The sequence below is a fragment of the Periplaneta americana genome, chromosome 8, assembly GCF_040183065.1.
Source record: "Periplaneta americana isolate PAMFEO1 chromosome 8, P.americana_PAMFEO1_priV1, whole genome shotgun sequence".
NCBI lineage: Eukaryota > Metazoa > Arthropoda > Insecta > Blattodea > Blattidae > Periplaneta > Periplaneta americana.
This window is the reverse complement of record NC_091124.1, coordinates 128,019,917-128,038,754: the sequence shown is the minus strand read 5'-3', so window position 1 is coordinate 128,038,754 and position 18,838 is coordinate 128,019,917. Positions and strand designations below refer to the sequence as shown.

General features: G+C 35.4%; 1 protein-coding gene across 2 annotated transcripts in view; it reads left to right on the top strand.

The window, feature by feature from the left end:
- Kul (Kuzbanian-like) overlaps nucleotides 1-18,838 on the top strand; it is a 690,443-nt gene that overhangs the window by 656,686 nt on the left and 14,919 nt on the right. For both annotated transcript variants that reach the window (XM_069833580.1, XM_069833579.1), the window contains 4 exons: nucleotides 1,611-1,780; nucleotides 9,768-9,935; nucleotides 16,612-16,739; nucleotides 16,834-16,948. In XM_069833580.1, the coding sequence (XP_069689681.1) occupies nucleotides 1,611-1,780; nucleotides 9,768-9,935; nucleotides 16,612-16,739; nucleotides 16,834-16,948 (581 nt within the window). The remainder of the gene's footprint in view (nucleotides 1-1,610; nucleotides 1,781-9,767; nucleotides 9,936-16,611; nucleotides 16,740-16,833; nucleotides 16,949-18,838) is intronic.

The window sequence follows — 18,838 nt, the reverse complement described above, 5'->3', positions numbered from 1 at the left end:
AACAAAAAAAATATTCCAAATTGTTCATCACAAATCTACGTACTATGTCTATTATCACGAAATAAGAAAATAACTATTCTGTGCCCAGTGATTTCAACCTTCCATGTTTCAAAAGAGGTACTGTATATCACTTATTTGTTGGCCTTTCAAGTCTTGACCAACTGACAAAGGATTTGATAGCCACTGTTTTATCTGACATATTCTTGTAATTTTTTTTTTCTTTTTTTTTTTGGTAGAAGTTTCTTCTACTTTTTAATCTAAGAGCATGTTAAAATGTCTTTCTACGTCCTGCACTTCTTTAATTTGTTTAACTTGTTTTATTAATAGTCACTTTAACTGCGAGGTTGACATATTGTTGATACAATATATTGAATACCGGTATGCCATCAATTATTATTATTATTATTATTATTATTATCATCATCATTGTTGTTGTTATTGTTATTATTATTATTATTATTATTATTATTATTATTATTATTATTATTATTATTATTCAGCAGTTTGTGTTTGTTGCTATGGACGAAGTCAAGAAAGAACATGTTAGTCAAAGAAAAACTATCACTAGAGATTAATGTCTTGTGAAACAAGGTTTTGTGGGGTAAATAGAAACCAATCCGGTATTTACCTTTTAAGTAACAAGATCCCTAGTTATTTTATGATACAAAAACACTAAAATCCTCACCATATCAGCCTGCCTCTGAATGCAAGTTCAATGCTTTACCATTATTCGTTGTTCGGTAGGCCTACTTCTTTCATTGATTCACACATTAGGATTATCCTTGTTTCTAGTTTCTTTATGGAATGACCAGGAAACTCATATTAACAGATATTCCATGTCATTATTTAACTAGTATCACGTATTAAACGGTGAAAAATCTTAATTTGAAAAGAATCATCTTTGTTTATTTCATTTGCAACAGATCTAAAGACTACAAAATTGGCTGCATAATATACCACACATTAAGCGAGAGATCAGAATTTTTCTTTCTGAAAAATAGCTCCTTTTAGGTGAACTAACAAATCATTTTTCCCATCCGACACTAACTGATTCACATTAGGAAAAAGTCTGCTGACATTTCCATACATCCTAAGCAAAACTTGATTGACACACTTTACGTGAATATTTTTGGAAAAGAAAGATCTCAGAAACTTTCTTCATTTATGCCAAGGCATTTGTTAAATAAGGGCTCACATAACTATTGAAGCATTTAGGCACAAATTCCCCATAAGTAAGAAATCACCCTGGTGATCACAGTGAATAGCCAACTAAAATGATATTGCTGGGTTTGACAACCGTGATAACACAAATGTGCACCACTTTGCAGTAGAGAGATAACTCAAACAAAATTGTAACCGATAATATAGACGAATTTATATGGTAATCTATCATATATTGATGACTGACCTATGCCCATTAACCTAAAATACCTAATTGGACAAGGACACTAAAGTCAGTGTGCACTATTACAAGACAGTATGTTTACATCACCTGCAAGTCGATTACAGAATTTACGATATAATTAATGTGCCAAGATAATCGGAACAACTATGGTAACGCAGCTGAAATAATTGCATGATACTGATGATTGATTTGGGTTTCTTTTCAGAGCCCCAAGCAGCCATCTGTGGGAATGGAGTGGTGGAGGTGGGGGAAGAGTGCGACTGTGGTTGGGAAGAGGACTGTCGAGATGATTGCTGCTTCCCACAGCGTAGGTATCCACCACCTGAGGAGCCCCCCTGCAGACTCACACCACGCAGCACGTGCAGTCCCTCACAGGTAAGCAGCAGGTTTAAAATTAAAATCCCAAATAAGTAATCATGGTCGTGTCTGGAAAAGATGAAAGAAGAATAAGAAAATAACAAGAAAGAACAAGACGAGGAGGAGAACTAAGAAGAATAAGTGTATGAAAATACAAGGAAAAAGAAAAAGAAGAGCAAGGAAAAAGGAAAGTAGGAACAAAAAGAACACGGGAAAAAGAAAATAGGAAAAGGAGAAAGAAGAAAAACAAGTGGAGGAAAAATAAGAGAAAGGAAGAAAGAAAAGAGGTGGGAAGAGAAACAGAAAAAGAGAAATGATAATAAGAAGCATAAGTCTTTAATTTTTAAGTAGGAGGAATATGACAGAAAGGAGAAGAAATAAAAAAAGAAGAAGAGAAATTAAGACACTAGCAATTGAATGGAAAGAGACATATAAGCTTTTCTCAGCAGCAGCTCATGTGATTTGTAGTCCCATGTTGGATTCTGTAGATATAATTCCTTTCCATAGGGACTGACGAGTGTCTTCTTGTGGTCACCCCTGTTATCTTAAGCAGTGACCTTGTGCCATGCGAACCATTACATTCAAGGATTTCCTCTAGATCTGAGCAGATAGAAGTTACAGTGATTGCAACCAATTTATCAGCAACAGAAGTAATACTGTACCTATGTCAACTTTAGGGGCTACTCTTAATAACAGATATTTTACTTTAAATGCAAAAATGAATAAATAAATAAATAAATAAATAAATATATGCCACATTACAATGAAGTTCCTGAGTCTTGGCTAAAGATCTGTAGTTTGGCATTGTTTGCCAGTCTTGGAAGTAGAAGTAATGAGAACTGGAATAATGTATTTAATGGGCGAAATTTTTATAATCACTTCATCCATATCTAAGTGACAACGCAGCAGTATTGTTGGGCATGAGTGGTTGTACCATAATTACTTTAGGAATTGCACAACTGTATTACCGGTACAAATATCTCAAAGAGAGTGCTAAGACCAATGTTTTTTTACTTGTAAGGGCTTAAGAACATGATAGTTATCAGGATAATGAAAGACAAGTGAGGTTACTAAACTGGGATCAGAACAGTTCTGAAACCTAGGATCTGCAATTTCTGTAACCTTGACAATAATTAACATAAAGTTGTTTGAACGAACTTTTCTAAAATTGACTAATTATGGCTAAATTATACCAGCTGTAAAAAGAGAAAGATTGCTTTATTAGCATCCACAGCAATGAAGGACAAATACTGGGTGTAGTTATCTCATAAAAATCTGCGACTAATTGTAGAAATTTTAATATGTTATTGAACCTTAAAAAAGAACATGAACTTGTTCTAGGTTTGACTATCACAAGTGCCAGTTGGAAAGTAAACAATAGAAAAGGTACTGTGTCACTGTTCTGGGTAACTTCTAATCTGGTTTGGTCATCGCTCCTATATTCAATGTTGGACGTTCTGAAGTTTGTCCAACATCTTGGCTGACATGAGAGATGTTCGAATATTTAAGGAATTATTGAGGCAGTAGTACAGTGAATCTCTTCTTCCATACAGTGCCTGCAAAACAACAAAGAGTCGAGAAAAGTCAAGGGAAATAAATATAATATAAAATGGTAGAATGCTAATCGCAGACAGTTTTATGTAATAAGAAGGTCAAAAATATAATAATAACTAGTGGCTTGTGCAGCAAATACTGCAAACTAAGTCCATAAGAAGTTCAAATAAAAATTGTTCAGATTTATTTTCAATGAAGAATACCAGACATTTTGAAAGTTATTTGCTTCCATAATAGTGAAACATACTCCCTCTGAATGTTTTTTTATGCCAAATATTTTTCCTTGAACCTATCCGTCTTCAGTTCTTGAGTTTCAATGCGAAATCGCAAGTAATAATGTTAGGACCATTAGCAAGTTTTTCATGTGGGAGTGATGCAGTAGCTATTTCAGGTCATTGCAGATTGTAGGTGAAAATGTAAGGTTCGTCATGCTTTGAACAAAAGACTTAGCATCTTGGTATAGCTGCTGCATGTTTCGTGAACTACCCTGAAATGTAAAGGCCAGAATCACTTTTTCTCACTAATAGATCTTGCTGAGGTGATCAAGAGACTACAAAATCTTGTAGGCCTCTTATTTTATCAGTAAGTAATACCTTTTGGTCTTTTCTTGGGAATTGTAATTTTTGCGCTTCCTCCAGACAATACTGATCTATCAAATACTGCTGGATTAATTTGTGTAACAATAATGTTATCCCATATATTTTCTGTACTATAGGCTGTTGTGAGGAACCTATTGCTGGGATGTGGAAAATGAGGTGAATGCTATGTCAGAGTTGTGGAATCTTATATGAGCCCTAAATAAAATTGTCTATCGTAAATCGTTAGCAGTTTCAGTGTTTCATTTGTTGCTGGTTGATGGAAAAAAACGTACTCATCACGGTAGCAAGAAGTGAAACGGCCTGTTATTTTCCCTACAAAAAAATATGCTTGGCAGCGATCACAAATCTAATCGATTAAACCAAAGAAATATGAAATTAATTTTGATGTAGTTTAAAGACGCAGCTAAAACAGGAAGCATGACTCAATTACTACCAAGGAAAATTAGAGAATCAGACATATAAATATCTATATCACACTGCCATTAAATATCTGAAAAAGATCCACACCACTTGATTAATAACTATAAAAGTATTTCATTTTTAATAACAATATTGTTACCTTACGTAAGTTTTATAGTTTTCAGTAACATATATTATATATATAGCCGTTACTCAATAAATTATAGAAATGAAGGTCTAATATAAAATATTCTTTCTCTGCATCTACTTACATAAACCCCAAAAGGTTTCACTTTCATATCATCAGTATAGCATTATGTGTTGCATTAACTATAATAATATTTCATTTTTAATGGTAATAATGTCATCAAACATTCTTAAGTTTTGTAGTTCTTAATATCCAATATACAGCTGTACTCGGAAAACTACAGACCAGAGAATCAGACCTGTAAATTATTTTTTATAAGTTATCAAAAAATTACACAAATGAAGATCGACATATTGGCATTTTGATGTGAAAGAATATGAGCCATCTGCACTCTATGTCAGTAATCCTGTAGGTCATGGCCTTCGTGTAATAGTCTATTGTTTATTGTAGTGTGTGTTTTGTTTTATTCTGAAATGCAACACTGCCGACTTGATGTTACCTTCGCTTTTTTGTATACGGCCTTGACAATAGTAATCTTATGTTGAAATTGGTTAATTTCTCAATTCCACCACGAGGCGCTGTCTGCCAAGGTGTGGTGTCCACAGAAGAAATACTCAATATGAATTAAAATAAATGATTAAAGAGTAATAATAACACGTATAAATAATAAATAAGAAAATAATAAATATTATTATGTTTAGTTCTGTTCATTATGGTAAAAGCGTGAGTTTAAAAGCAGGGAAGGTAACACATCGTAACCTGTTTAGTTTAAGTAACATGATGACAGAGGCGTAATTTTGTTGTTCATTCGCTGAGTAGCACCCCTAGGCTAAACTGCGATGTTTCAGAGTAATCACTTGGGTAATTATTTACAATAACTGGTACAAAGTTTTATAATTTCACTCACTGCACTGATACATTCCATTTGATATTGCAGAATCAAGAATCATAGTTTCAAGATTTTGCGACTCAGTGGATTATAAGCCACATTCTTCGAAGAAACAAGCTTTTCAGTTAAAGCTGCTGCAACGTTATCTAGAAGTGGCCTAACAAATTTCACAGTAATGATATTAGCAAGTCGTTTTTGGCCGTCTTTGCATTGCAAGAGAGGGCATCTACACAGTAACGGCTCAATTTCTGTACACAAATTTTCTAATATATTCTTGTTTGGTATTCTCTTTCGATGATTAAGCAGCTGATCTAGAATCTAGAATCAGTTTTGCATGAATACTGCCTTCATTGGCCTCTTTCCTTACATTTTTCAGTTCTTTATGTAACGGATCTCTTTCAATTAGTTGGAGTTTTTCGGTTATTTTCGTTATCTCATCTTGCTTCTCTTGTAACACCTGATTAAGTTATGTAATTTTCACATGCAATCTGTTAATTATTTCTTTTTAGCTTCACAAAGTTGACAACGTCTGTTTGCGTCACTTTATGGTCATTTTCAACTGGCAAGAAGGGAATGTCATTAACTGATGCTGAGCCACTCGGAACATCTTGTTCAAATAGTGAAAATCCAATATTACTAAAAGACTTTCGTTTCTTGGGTGGAGGGAGATCAGTTTTAGTAACTGTTCGTCATGATCTTCTGATATATGTCACTTTATACCTAGGAAGGTGAGGGGATATTGTTGGCACAGCATTTGGTTTTAATAGTCTAAATTTCCCATTATTATAACAATCTTCCTCCCTGAAATGTAAACTACAAACGACTGAAGATGGGTATTTGCTTTAGGAACAAAGTCTTGGCGTGAAATCACTTTAAGCCATTTTCGCATCTTTCCCTTACTTACTTACTTACTGGCTTTTAAGGAACATGGAGGTTCATTGCCGCCCTCACATAAGCCCGCCATTGGTCCCTATCCTGTGCAAGATTAATCCAGTCCCTATCATCATATCCCACCTCCCTCATCGATTTCAATATTACCCTCCCATCTATGTCTCGGCCTCCCCAAAGGTCTTATTCCCTCTGGCCTCCTAACTAACACTCTATATGCATTTCTGAATTCGCCCATACATGCTACATGCCCTGTCCATTTCAAAAGTCTGGATTTAATGTTCCTAATTATGTCAGGTGAAGAATACAATGCTTGTAGTTCTGCGTTATGTAACTTCCTCCATTCTCCTCTAATTCCATCGCTCTTAGCCTCAAATATTTTCCTAAGAACCTTATTCTCAAACACCCTTAATCTATGTTCCTCTCTGAAAATGAGAGTCCAAGTTTCACAACCATACAGAACAACCGGTAATATAACTATTTTTATAGATTCTAACTTTTCGATTTTTTGACAGCAGACTAGATGACAAAAGCTTCTCAACCGAATAATAAGTGGCATTTCCCATATTTATTCTAGGTTTAATTTTCTCCCGAGTTTAATTTATATATGTTACTGTTGCTCCAAAATATTTGAATTTTTGTTCACACCTGTGGAGTAACGGTTAGCGCGTCTAGCCACGAAACCAGATGGCCCGGGTTCGATTCCCAGTCGGGGCAAGTTACCTGTTTGAGGTTTTTCTGGGTTTTCCCCTCAACCCAATGAGCAAATGCTGGGTAATTTTCGGTATTGGACCCCGGACTCACTTCACCAGCATTATCACCTTCATCTCATTCAGACACTAAATAGCCTAAGATGTTGATAAAGCGTCGTAAAATAACCTACTGGTGGGTTGCCACCTTACCACTCCTTAAAAAATCACTTATTAATGGCTTGGGCCTGCCTACAGTACAAATGACAGCTCGAATAACAGATTATACTGTGACTCCAATTGGCAATTACTGATTCTACATGCTCATTTTGCATATTAATGGGGGGGGGGGAAGTGAACAGAGATAGGAATCTGCCATAATTATTTACTGATGTGGTACACCTGTAATATTAGCAGTGGTGTGGTATGATAGCTATATTTGATTTTAAATTAATTATCGTATTTTTTCAATGCATCTTGGAGCAACAGTAACAAATATAAATGATACACAGAATAAATATGGGAAATGCCTGTTATTATTCGGTTGAGAAGCTTTTATCATCCAGTCTGCTGTCAAAAACTCTGAAAGTTAGAATTTATAAAACAGTTATATTACCAGTTGTTCTTTACGGTTGTGAAACTTGGACTCTCACTTTGAGAGAGGAACATAGGTTAAGGGTGTTTGAGAAAAAGGTGCTTAGGAAAATATTTGGGGCTAAGAGGGATGAAGTTACAGGAGAATGGAGAAAGTTACACAACACGGAACTGCACGCATTGTATTCTTCACCTGACATAATTAGGAACATTAAATCCAGATGTTTGAGATGGGCAGGGCATGTAGCACGTATGGGCGAATCCAGAAATGCATATAGAGTATTAGTTGGGAGGCTGGAGGGAAAAAGACCTCTAGGGAGGCCGAGACGTAGATGGGAAGATAATATTAAAATGGATTTGAGGAAGGTGGGATATGATGATAGAGAATGGATTAATCTTGCTCAGGATAGGGACCAATGGCGGGCTTATGTGAGGGCGGCAATAAACCTCTGGGTTCCTTAAAAGCCAGTAAGTAAGTATAACAAAATACCATATTTAGCTGAATATAAGCCGCACTTTTTTCACTACATTAAGATTGACAAAATATGCCTGCAGCTTAAAATAGTGTTCGATTGTTCAAGTGATAAATGCAGGCCTTTATCAATAAAATTAACATAAAAATGCAAGTGCAGGTTATATTTGGGTAAATACAATTCTTAATAAAGGAACAAGTGGAGAATTCAGACAGTACAGCAGGTCAACTATGCTTGTCACTAGTCATCAGGCTGTACCGAGCCATGTCAAACAAAAGAGAATCGAAATGTTGCTAGTAAAATGCATAACTATATTCTTTAATAATTCACTGCACTGGTCAAGATTTATGGAGTATAAAGGGTATTTTAATGCACAAAAAAAATTAAAGTTTTCGAAGATATAACACGTTATCACAGCAAAATAAAGGAGGAATATTTTGTGGTCAGGAAATATCATTGAAATTCACTAATTGGAGAAACAAAAATATTCATAATTTGCTAAGAGACATCGTTGCAGGGTTAAATGAGTTATCTCCCCACACTATATAGGGAGAAAAACGTACTTAAATCACTGAAATCTTTTCTTTGTCTTCACGTCTCTTACTTATCCCTGTAACTAACCCACTCTCGTCACTTAGCTATCCTCTCATTCATATTATATTAATTCATTAAATCCTATCTAACCTTAACACTAACAGTGCATCAAATTGATTCCAATATAGCTCATCAAACCCTACCTAATCTTGTAACAAACAGTGGCACTATCACTAATATTAAGAATGATGGAGGAGAGAGAAAAGAAAAAACAAATTTCTGCTGGTAATGATGCTACAGGTAGACGTCATGTCCATATGTTGACGACATTGTGTACATAGCTGCAACTGGCTCTCACCATAACAGTATGATTGAAGGCTGCTGTACCTAATTCTCCACTTTAGCAATAATAAGTTTTAGTGAATCTAAAATAAGTTCATATATCTCTTCTTGATGTATTGTATATTGTTTTCAGATAATATAGGCAAGCCTTATGTTATTTGCGTAGGTACATAACATATCAAAATCTCATTTTTCCGTAAATGGCACTTAACCCCTATTGAATTTCCAGTCTTCAATTGTACACAAATTAAGATTGTAATGTTTAGTAGTCAAAATTTCTGAAGACTGTGTTCCTGTCATTTGCACCACTTTGTGCAAAATCCTATCAGCAACTGGAAACCATGTTACTTTAGGTTTGTCCCAGTACCGGATTTCACGATTTTTGCTATTTTCTTTATTTCCTTATGAGTTATATTTTTAGTTTCACCTCGGCAAATCCAAATCCATTAATTTTTACTCTCCTTGCTATGTTTTCATTAGCGTCTATTCTGGCATCTCCATTCTTTTTTATATACGGATTAGAGTACACACCCCACAAACACAAGTGTTTTCCATTTAAGTCAAGATACTTTATGATTATCTCAGAGCTCCACTTACTCATTATTATAAATGAAATTTACTAAACTTGATGCAAAGGCAACAGCAGACTACTATGCACTGTACAATACTGGCATGCCGATGAGAAACTCCATATTTACATGTGCAACAGAAATGTCCACTGGTGCATGGGTCACTAATGGTGGATCGAAAAGTTAGAATGCCACTAACTTTTCCAATCATTGCATGCAGTGTCGAAACTTGCACGCCAGTAAAGGTTTACAAGTGAAAGTTTGCGCAAATAAATCCATGCATGTGTAAATCCACCATGACTTCATGTTACAACTGCCATGTTACAGGGTCCATGCTGCACCTCCACCTGCGAGCTCAAGTTTGGAGACAAATGTCGGGATGATAACGGGTGTCGTGATGCAAGTTTTTGTGATGGGCGTGGTCCTCAATGCCCCCCCTCCATCAACAAGCCCAATAAAACGATCTGCAATGAAGAGTTTGTCTGCTTCATGGGAGTAAGTAAAATTCTGCAGAATAGAATTAAGCCGTGTCTTGCATGTGTTGCAGGGCAATCACCGGCATGCAGCTACTTCAAACAAATTCAAGCATCTCAGGGTGTCCGCCTTGCGAATGCGGGCAACAGCTACAAGACGTCACATCTTTTGTTAATAATGGCGAACAAGAGGACACGGGATTTATTGTTACTAGGCAGCCTAGGTGCCTTTCTTGTTTTAAAGAAGTAGAGAAATTCACAAAATCTACATGGAAAGACAGGAAGTTTCCAAATAAGTTCAAAGAGTAGGCCTACACAAGAATATCAGTGAAGACTTTTGATTACATGAAGGATAAAGTGAAAAACATCTCGTTTTTGCTGACGAACTTCCAACAGCTGACTAGTCCCGAGGAAAGGCTAATAATATAATAACTTCAAAATTAAAAACTTTAAAAAAATTTTTAGTCTTATATATGCAACATTTTACCACAGACATTCGTAAACTTACTGTATTTACCATTGATTATTATTAATGGAGAAAAATTCGCTCTGGCGCCAGGAATCGAACTTGGGTCCCCAGTTCTATGCACTGGGCGCTGTAAACACTGAGCTACGCCGAGGTTCAATCCACAACACCGGATCAAATCCTTCTCCTTCTTTTGATGTGGTGCTGTGGATTGAGCCTCAGTGTAGTTCAGTGATTAGAGCACCCAGTGCATAGAACTGGGGACTCAGGTTCGATTTCCGGAGCCAGAGCGAATTTTTCTCCATTAATAACCAATGTAACCACAACAGATGATTCAGTAGGACCAAAAATTAATCTTTACGTAGTTTACCGTATTTACTCGCGTAATTACCTCCTTATTTAACTGAACAGAGGCTTTTAAATTGGCTTGTATTTTGAGGAAGGAGGTATAACGAAATATTTATTTTCATATTTAATGTGGGAAACGTCTGATATGAAATAAGTTGTTATATTTATATATTATAACGATACAATAGAAGACCTCTCAACAAGTGACGAGTATATTATTACAAAACTCATAACACAAAAATGTATATTGTATGTTTAACTTATTCGAAATAATATTCAACGCTGCTGCTGCTGCTGCCTCAATACAATATTATAATTGTCTGATATGAATCTGTTGTGTAACTGTTTAACACACATATCCCAAAGGGCACGTCTTTTTTGTACTTCGGTAATTAAAACCTCAGTGTAGTTCATTTTGAGAAGCTGATTGTCGCCACTTCAAGATCTAAACAGGATTTAATTTTGAGCATTGCCAATTGTAGCTTTGCACATGCATGAAGACAAATGAAGCTCACGTAGGTCGTTCTCATTTCTGTGGCAGATTTTGACCATTGTCATTTGAAGTTCATTCATTCATTCATTCATTTATTTTATTCCATAGATCTTACATGAGCAATGAAGCTTTAAGATGTGGAACATGTCAACATTTTACAATATTACAATTACAATTTTTACAAATTTTTATAGTTTTACAATTTAGTAATTTTCTACAATTTTTACAATGTTGTACAATTTTTTTTTTTACATTTTGGCGAGATGTAGTGAGATGAAATGAGGTCCGAGGATTCGCCAAAATATTACCCGACATTTGCCTTTTCGGTGGGGGAAACCTCGGAAAAACCCAACCAGGTAATCAAATCAAAGGGGGTAATCAATCATATGCACATTGCCATTTGCCCCTGCATCCCACACAGGACACGACCTTAGAGGACGACTACTACTACTACTCTTGATATTTTTGTCAACTTCTATATTTTTATGAGATTTTTGTTACCGTAATTTGTAATGTGTAGCCTATGCTGTTGTTAATTATGCCCTGCTAGTATTGTAACATTGTTAATGAAAGATGTGATGCGAAAAACCCATACATTGTTATAAATTTTACATGCAGTATTAACTACTTTAATTATTATTGAAAAAAATAGTCTTGACTGAAGTAAATCTACAGAATTTACGCCACTTCTTGCTCTGTTCCCTGAGTGGCTAGGTTCAAGTCAACTTTTCGAATGTAGTTTGTGTAGCTCCAGAAGCATATATTGCGGGTGTTCAAGGTGTGCGCTGGACACCCTGTAAATTCGGTAATCTCCCTTTTTTAAGTTGTTTTTATATATAATTTATCACAATTTAAATGCTTGATAATCTCATTGAAAGTTGACGTATATGGTTCAAGACTAATTTTAATTTATTACTATTTAAATATTTTAAATGCCGGCTGGTTGAATGTGCACACCATCCCCAGAACGGCTTTTGTTTTATAACGTACGCTCTGCCTGACGAAGTGAAATGAGGTCTGATCTGGTTGTGCAGCCCATACAAAAGAACATCCTCGGTTGAGAGTTACTGCTGTAATTCTCTGTGTACGCACAGTGGAGTGGTGGGGAAACTTGCTTCTCTCAAGCTCGCAGGTCGTCCTGTATACAGGCAGTTCAACTTGTCAATTGTAGCCTTATAAAATATTGTGTTTGACGTGTGTATTTACTGCTTGTGTGAGTGAATTTACTGTGTTCAGGTTTAATTAGCATTCATAGCTGTGTGCCAGCGCAATTTAAATTACTTATTTAATGTTAATAGCACTTGGAAATGTATGCTGTAAAATATCTTTTGCAAAAATCATTCTCTTCTCGCCCACTAGAAGAGAAATAATTACATATAGTGAATAAGGGTAGACCTTCCCCACCACTTCCTAATTTAGTGCAACAATATAAAACAAAAAGCACTAGACATTTTTCTATTTCACAATATGAAAATGTAGAATGGTTAGCGAATTGTGAAATTTCAAACAGGTTATTTTGCTGGCCATGTTTATTGTTTTCTAACAAAAATGAGGTTTGGAGTAAGTATGGATTTGCTGACTTAAATCACTTGTGTAGTGCACAGCAAAAACACTCAAAATCTCAAACTCATCTACAATGTTTCCTGAAATCAAAACTTTTCGGCAAACAGTGAGTTGATATGTAAATCTGACTTTCAGATAGAGGCTTCCTGTGAAGCAGGCTTGAATAATTTCAAGGGAAAAATTGTTCCAGGGCCGGGTATTGATCCCGGGACTCTTCACTTAGCGCACGAATGCTCTACTGACTGAGCTACCCCAGGAACCATATACGACACTGTCACAATTCTTCCCTTTATATCCACACAACTTAAAATGGATTTGAGGGAGGTGGGATATGATGGTAGAGACTGGATTAATCTTGCTCAGGATAGGGACCAATGGCGGGCTTATGTGAGGGCGGCAATGAACCTCCAGATTCCTTAAAAGCCAATTAGTAAGTAAGTGCACATTATAATATTATCTGGTAGTCCAGAAAATTCTAATTTAAAAGCGATAGCATTTCAATTAATACAGTCATATGGCAAATTGTTGCACTGCATTAGCAGCAGTAGTTCTTAGAAAATGTTTAAAGATCTAATTCATTTGTTTTATGAATAATTACGCATTTCACAAGCCACATAAAACATTCTGCTGTCCTACACAAAACAAAAATGAAAAAGTTTTCATAAAACATGTAAATTTGTATTCTTATAGCTGACTACAATGAGCCTCTAACAACTAGATCGAGTCATCTAACAGATATTTTGACAAAATTCAGACTTGACTCCAAATTAAATAGTAAAACCTAATATGAATTAAAAAATTTTGTTTTGTATTAGAAGTTGAAAGCAGGTGTTAACTGCTAAAACAATTGATTAAAATTTGTACCAAGGCTTTACAATTCCGCATGCTGCAGCAATAAATCCAAAACTACTAAGGAAGGATGTGGTCTCACATTATAGGTAATTTATTATTATTATTATTATTATTATTATTATTATTATTATTATTATTATTATTATTATTATTATTATTAAATGGATATCCAACTTATTCTTTAAAAATAAGTACAGTATTAATTTAATATAGGAACTAATTTAGGGTAATCTTTTCAGGATTTTCACTTTCAGTGCAATTGGAGCAGAACCTGATACGTGGTTATAATATCACGAATTGAGCTATATTGAACCAGTGATGTTGGCTGAGTATACACACAGGCGCATGTGCATACCCTGTAATAAATTGCTTTCGTATCGTTTTGTGTTGGTTTCTTATTACGTAATTTGTCAACACTTTCTTCCTTCAAACCTGTGTTCTTTCATGTGGTTGCTTAAATTTCCGCACACTGTACGTCAGCACTCTACTTTGGTTTCTGTTCCTAAACACTGGGATGTCAAAGGGCCCGCATTGCATGCTCTCAAGAACCAGCACAACATTTCCTTAAGAGTGATGATTGTACTTTATTTTGTGAAAAAGTGAGCCTCGTTGGATTTGTATTGCCTGTAGTCAGGGTGCGAATTAAGATTTCTGATGGGGGGGGATAGAATCCTAGATAGAGAATACCATACATAAAATTATTATTATTCTCATTCGATACGGCTCAACGCTTGGTCGCACTGAGTTGCTTGTTTTGCATCTTGATCATAATAATAATTGATACAGTCAAAATGAAAACTGACGAAGTGCAAAAAAACAAAGTTCTGAGGAAGCTAACAAACTGACCCATATATCTAAATGTGAGAAAGTAAGAATTAATTCAACTTTATTATAGTAAACTGTATGCCAATAAGTTGTACTTGTAATATTTTCAGATCATTATTCACATAAAACTGAATAATATAGAGTTTTTTTTTTCTCAAAACTTTGCTTTTTGCAGTTGGTCAGTTTTCATTTTGACTGTATCAATTATATCCGTGAACAGGCTTAAGATAAGATGTGTAATTCCTAATTATTGATTGTTGTCAGTTTGCCGGTGATGATAATACATCAGTATTGTATATTTTATAGCTACTTTACAAAGTATACTCGTATTAAAACAATTATATTTTATATATAAAAGTCATCTCTGGCAGGGATGTTAATATGAATTTATGAGAGGGGGATAACTTTCCAACAGGAGGAAATCCCCCCCATTCCCCTTAATTCACACCCTGCTTCTAGTATGAGCACGCTGTGTAGGCACTTTGACATCTCTGCTATACACCTTCTCATCTGCGTACTAGCATATGCGAGTGGGGGGTTGGTGATGTGCAGGGAGGGTGTACGCAAAGTACGGTCTTCCAAGAGCATCATCTCTAAGCTGCTACACGCTGTCAAAACATCAACGACCACTCTTGCATGAACAGGGGCTGTCATCTACTGACTTTTAAGAACAAAACACATGTCATCGTCTTAACAACACAATTCAGAAATAAAATAATAATATTTAGTACATAGTAAATATTTGTACAAATTATTTTTATTTATCTTAAATTCGAGATTTTACATATGGTATGATTTTTAATGAAATCTTTACATGTTATTTTTTAAATAAAATGAAAGTTGCTAACCCTGTCACTGTCTTGAGAGGAGGTGTCAATTTTATTACCCTCGTACCACATTGAAATGTGCAGATTTAGTGCGAACTAGTTTTTTTTGTCCGTGAAGGATAGAGGAGTTTGTGAATAATAAAATTGTTCGGTGGTGGTAAAGTGTTTTTACTTACTTACTGGCTTTTAAGGAACCCGGAGGTTCATTGCCGCCCTCACACAAGCCCGCCATTGGTCCCTATCCTGAGCAAGATCAATCCGTTCTCCATCATCATATCCCACCTCCCTCAAATCCATTTTAATATTATCCTCCCATCTACGTCTCGGCCTCCCAACTAACACTCTATATGCATTTCTGGATTCGCCCATATGTGCTACATGCCCTGCCCATCTCAAACGTCTGGATTTAATGTTCCTAATTATGTCAGGTGAAGAATACAATGCGTACAGTTCTATGTTGTGTAACTTTCTCTATTCTCCTGTAACTTCGTCCTCTTAGCCCCAAATATTTTCCTAAGCACCTTATTCTCAAACACCCTTAACCTATGTTCCTCTCTCAAAGTGAGAGTCCAAGTTTCACAACCATAAAGAACCGGTAATATAGCTGTTTTATAAATTCTAACTTTCAGATTTTTTGACAGCAGACTGAATGATAAGTGTTTTTACATGTTTCTAAAATGAATACTCTTGTGAAAGTGAAAAATATAAAATTCTCTAGGTTAACTATATAATAAATTATTAAAAATAATGAAGCACCATCGTCATCAATTAATTTAATACAGAGTAGTAAGTGCAAAGAGAAGGAGGTGAATCGAAAATGTAATATGAACGTGTATGAAAAAACTCGTTGATTTTTGGATGTGAAATTACTCATAGGTTATTTTGTACGATGTATGAGAATAGACTAAGTGGGCTGACTATGCTGTTCATTAAAATTAAACTTCTGAGGGACATTCCGAAAAGATAATGGATAAGTTCGCCAAAAATAAGCAGAGAGAGATGAACTTTTCATACAGGCATCTATGTTCTATTGTTTGCTTTAAGGAATATTAAGCCTGCCTTGTAGTGATTTTCGTGTATGCTCTTTAAATGCACATCCAAGACAAAAAGGTCACGAACCACAACTGTATCAAACATATTGGCACCGTGGCTAGTTAGCTTCTTCGAAGAAGACAGATGCAGCAATCATTAATAATACAAATTCATTTCCATTCACAAATATGACTTACTTGAAACAAATTAAGCTGAAATTGTTTGTGCTGTGTCATTCATTCATTCTTTCATTCTCACAGATAGAGTCACATCAGTACTGATTGTTTGACAGGAGTGCACGGGATCCATTTGCTTGGCGTTTGGCCTAGAGTCCTGCCAGTGCATCCCTGGCCCACATGACTCCAAGACAAAGGCCTGCGAACTATGCTGCAAGCTGCCAGGCGACGATCAGCCTTGTCTGTAAGTGAACATAAAGTGTAGAGAACACATGTCATTTCATGTATTGGTAATGGTTTCAAGCAATAAGTATCATGGATATGCTTGACTGATGCAGGTCCTCATTTGACTGGAACACGGCACCATATGACATGCCCGACCTCTTCTCGAAGCCTGGAACACCCTGCAATGATTACAATGGTTACTGCGACGTCTTCCAGAAATGCAGAGAGGTAATGAAGTATAGATTACAGCAGTGGTTGCCAAACACCATGAAATGGTGACGTAATAGAAATGCAACCCGCACACTACTATCACAGAGAGTTGAGTGGAATGGGTATCACTTCAGGTAATGCAGTGCAGAGACGGACTGTGACTGGAAAACAGAAGCAAAGTAATATTCTTCTACTTCCTAGTTACATACATTTAATCCCAGTTAAATGTTTTCCTCCTGTTCATCATTATTGTATAATTATCAAAACAAAATATATTTTCTTATTTGCCATGACAGAAAACACATAGGCCTACTTTACACCAGCAGATGTTTGAAATCAGGAGTTTCATCGTAAGTAGCCACCGTAATTTGTGCATGAAGATTCTCATCTATTAAGCGAGGTCTTTTACATGACTTTATAGTGTTCATTTTAGAAAACAACTGTTCACATATGTATATGGGACCAAACATAGCTTCAGTTCTCACAGCGAATTTTCTGAGAAATGGGAAGTTTGCCAGATAGATATTATTATAAATATCAAAACCAACTAAATCCTTACACTTACTCTTTATAAAAGTATCATTTTGAGGATCGGCAACTTCAAGTTGTAAATCGGATCTTACTTTCAGTATGTCCATTGTGAATTTGCAAAGAGAGTAAAAATAGTTTCCATGTGTTTGAAATCCCCAAACGTCCATCATCGTTAAAAAAGAATCAACCCTGTGGAATATATGAACAATGTTTTGATTACGACCTTGTAGCCAGTGATTCAGTGTGTTAAAATGTTCAGACATATCGATAAAAAATGTGCAATCGCTAATCCAGTCTTCATCTTCCAATTCTTGAACTTTGGCTCCTTGAAAATAAAAATTTAAATTATTCGTTTTAGAATTAGAATTGTTGTAATAAAATTAAATAAATAACACTATTATAAAGTTATATTGTAAAGAAACAAAAACCTACCGGGCTGATCATAAAGTTAGAAATTACACTGCATAAGTCGAAAAAACGACAAAGCATTTTACCCCAACTAAGCCATCTGATTTCAGTATAAAATGGTAAATCTTCATGATCCTTCTCTAAATCCTCCAAAAGTTTTCGAAATTTCCGATGTTTCAGAGCTGATGATTTAATTTTGTTGATGGTATGGACAACCACATTCATCACATGTTCCATATTAACAACTTTACTCCATAATACTTGTTGATGAATAATACAATAGAAATATTTTACAACTTCACATAGTTCCATATTCTCCAATAATTTTTAAGGTGACCAACTAAACCCTTCCTTTCTCCAGTCATTGCAGGAGCCCCATCTGTTACTGCTGATACCAGTTTTGTAAGATCTAAATTCTTGTTTCATATTACACTTTTCAATGCCTGAAACAGGTCGTATCCAGTTGTATTTTCTTTTAATGTAATTAAATCGAGAAGATATTCATGTACAGATAAATCGTCGTTCACTCCTCGAATGAGGACAGCTAACTGGACCTTGTCATTTATATCTGTACATTCATCCAGTGCCAGAGAATATACTATGAATTGAGAAACGTTTACGTCCATTTCATTTTCAATTAGTTTGTAAATATTTTTTATCCTTCTCTTCACAGTATTCGGTGACAAATGAATGTTACTGAAATTATCAACTTGCTCTGGACACATTATTTCAGCGACACCAACCACATAAAACTTAACAAAACGACCATCTGTACTAGGTTTCATAGATTTTGCAATTTTCCAGGGAACAAAATAGCTAGCTAGAAGTTTTTTTTTTTGCTTCATAGTCAGGGTTGTGGTAACTTCATCGTTACTGTTTGTACATGAACTTGCTTCTTTCAAATCTTGTAGCATTTTAGTCCTAAAATAAGAAAAAGCATGTGGAATAACACCAATAATATTGAAACAG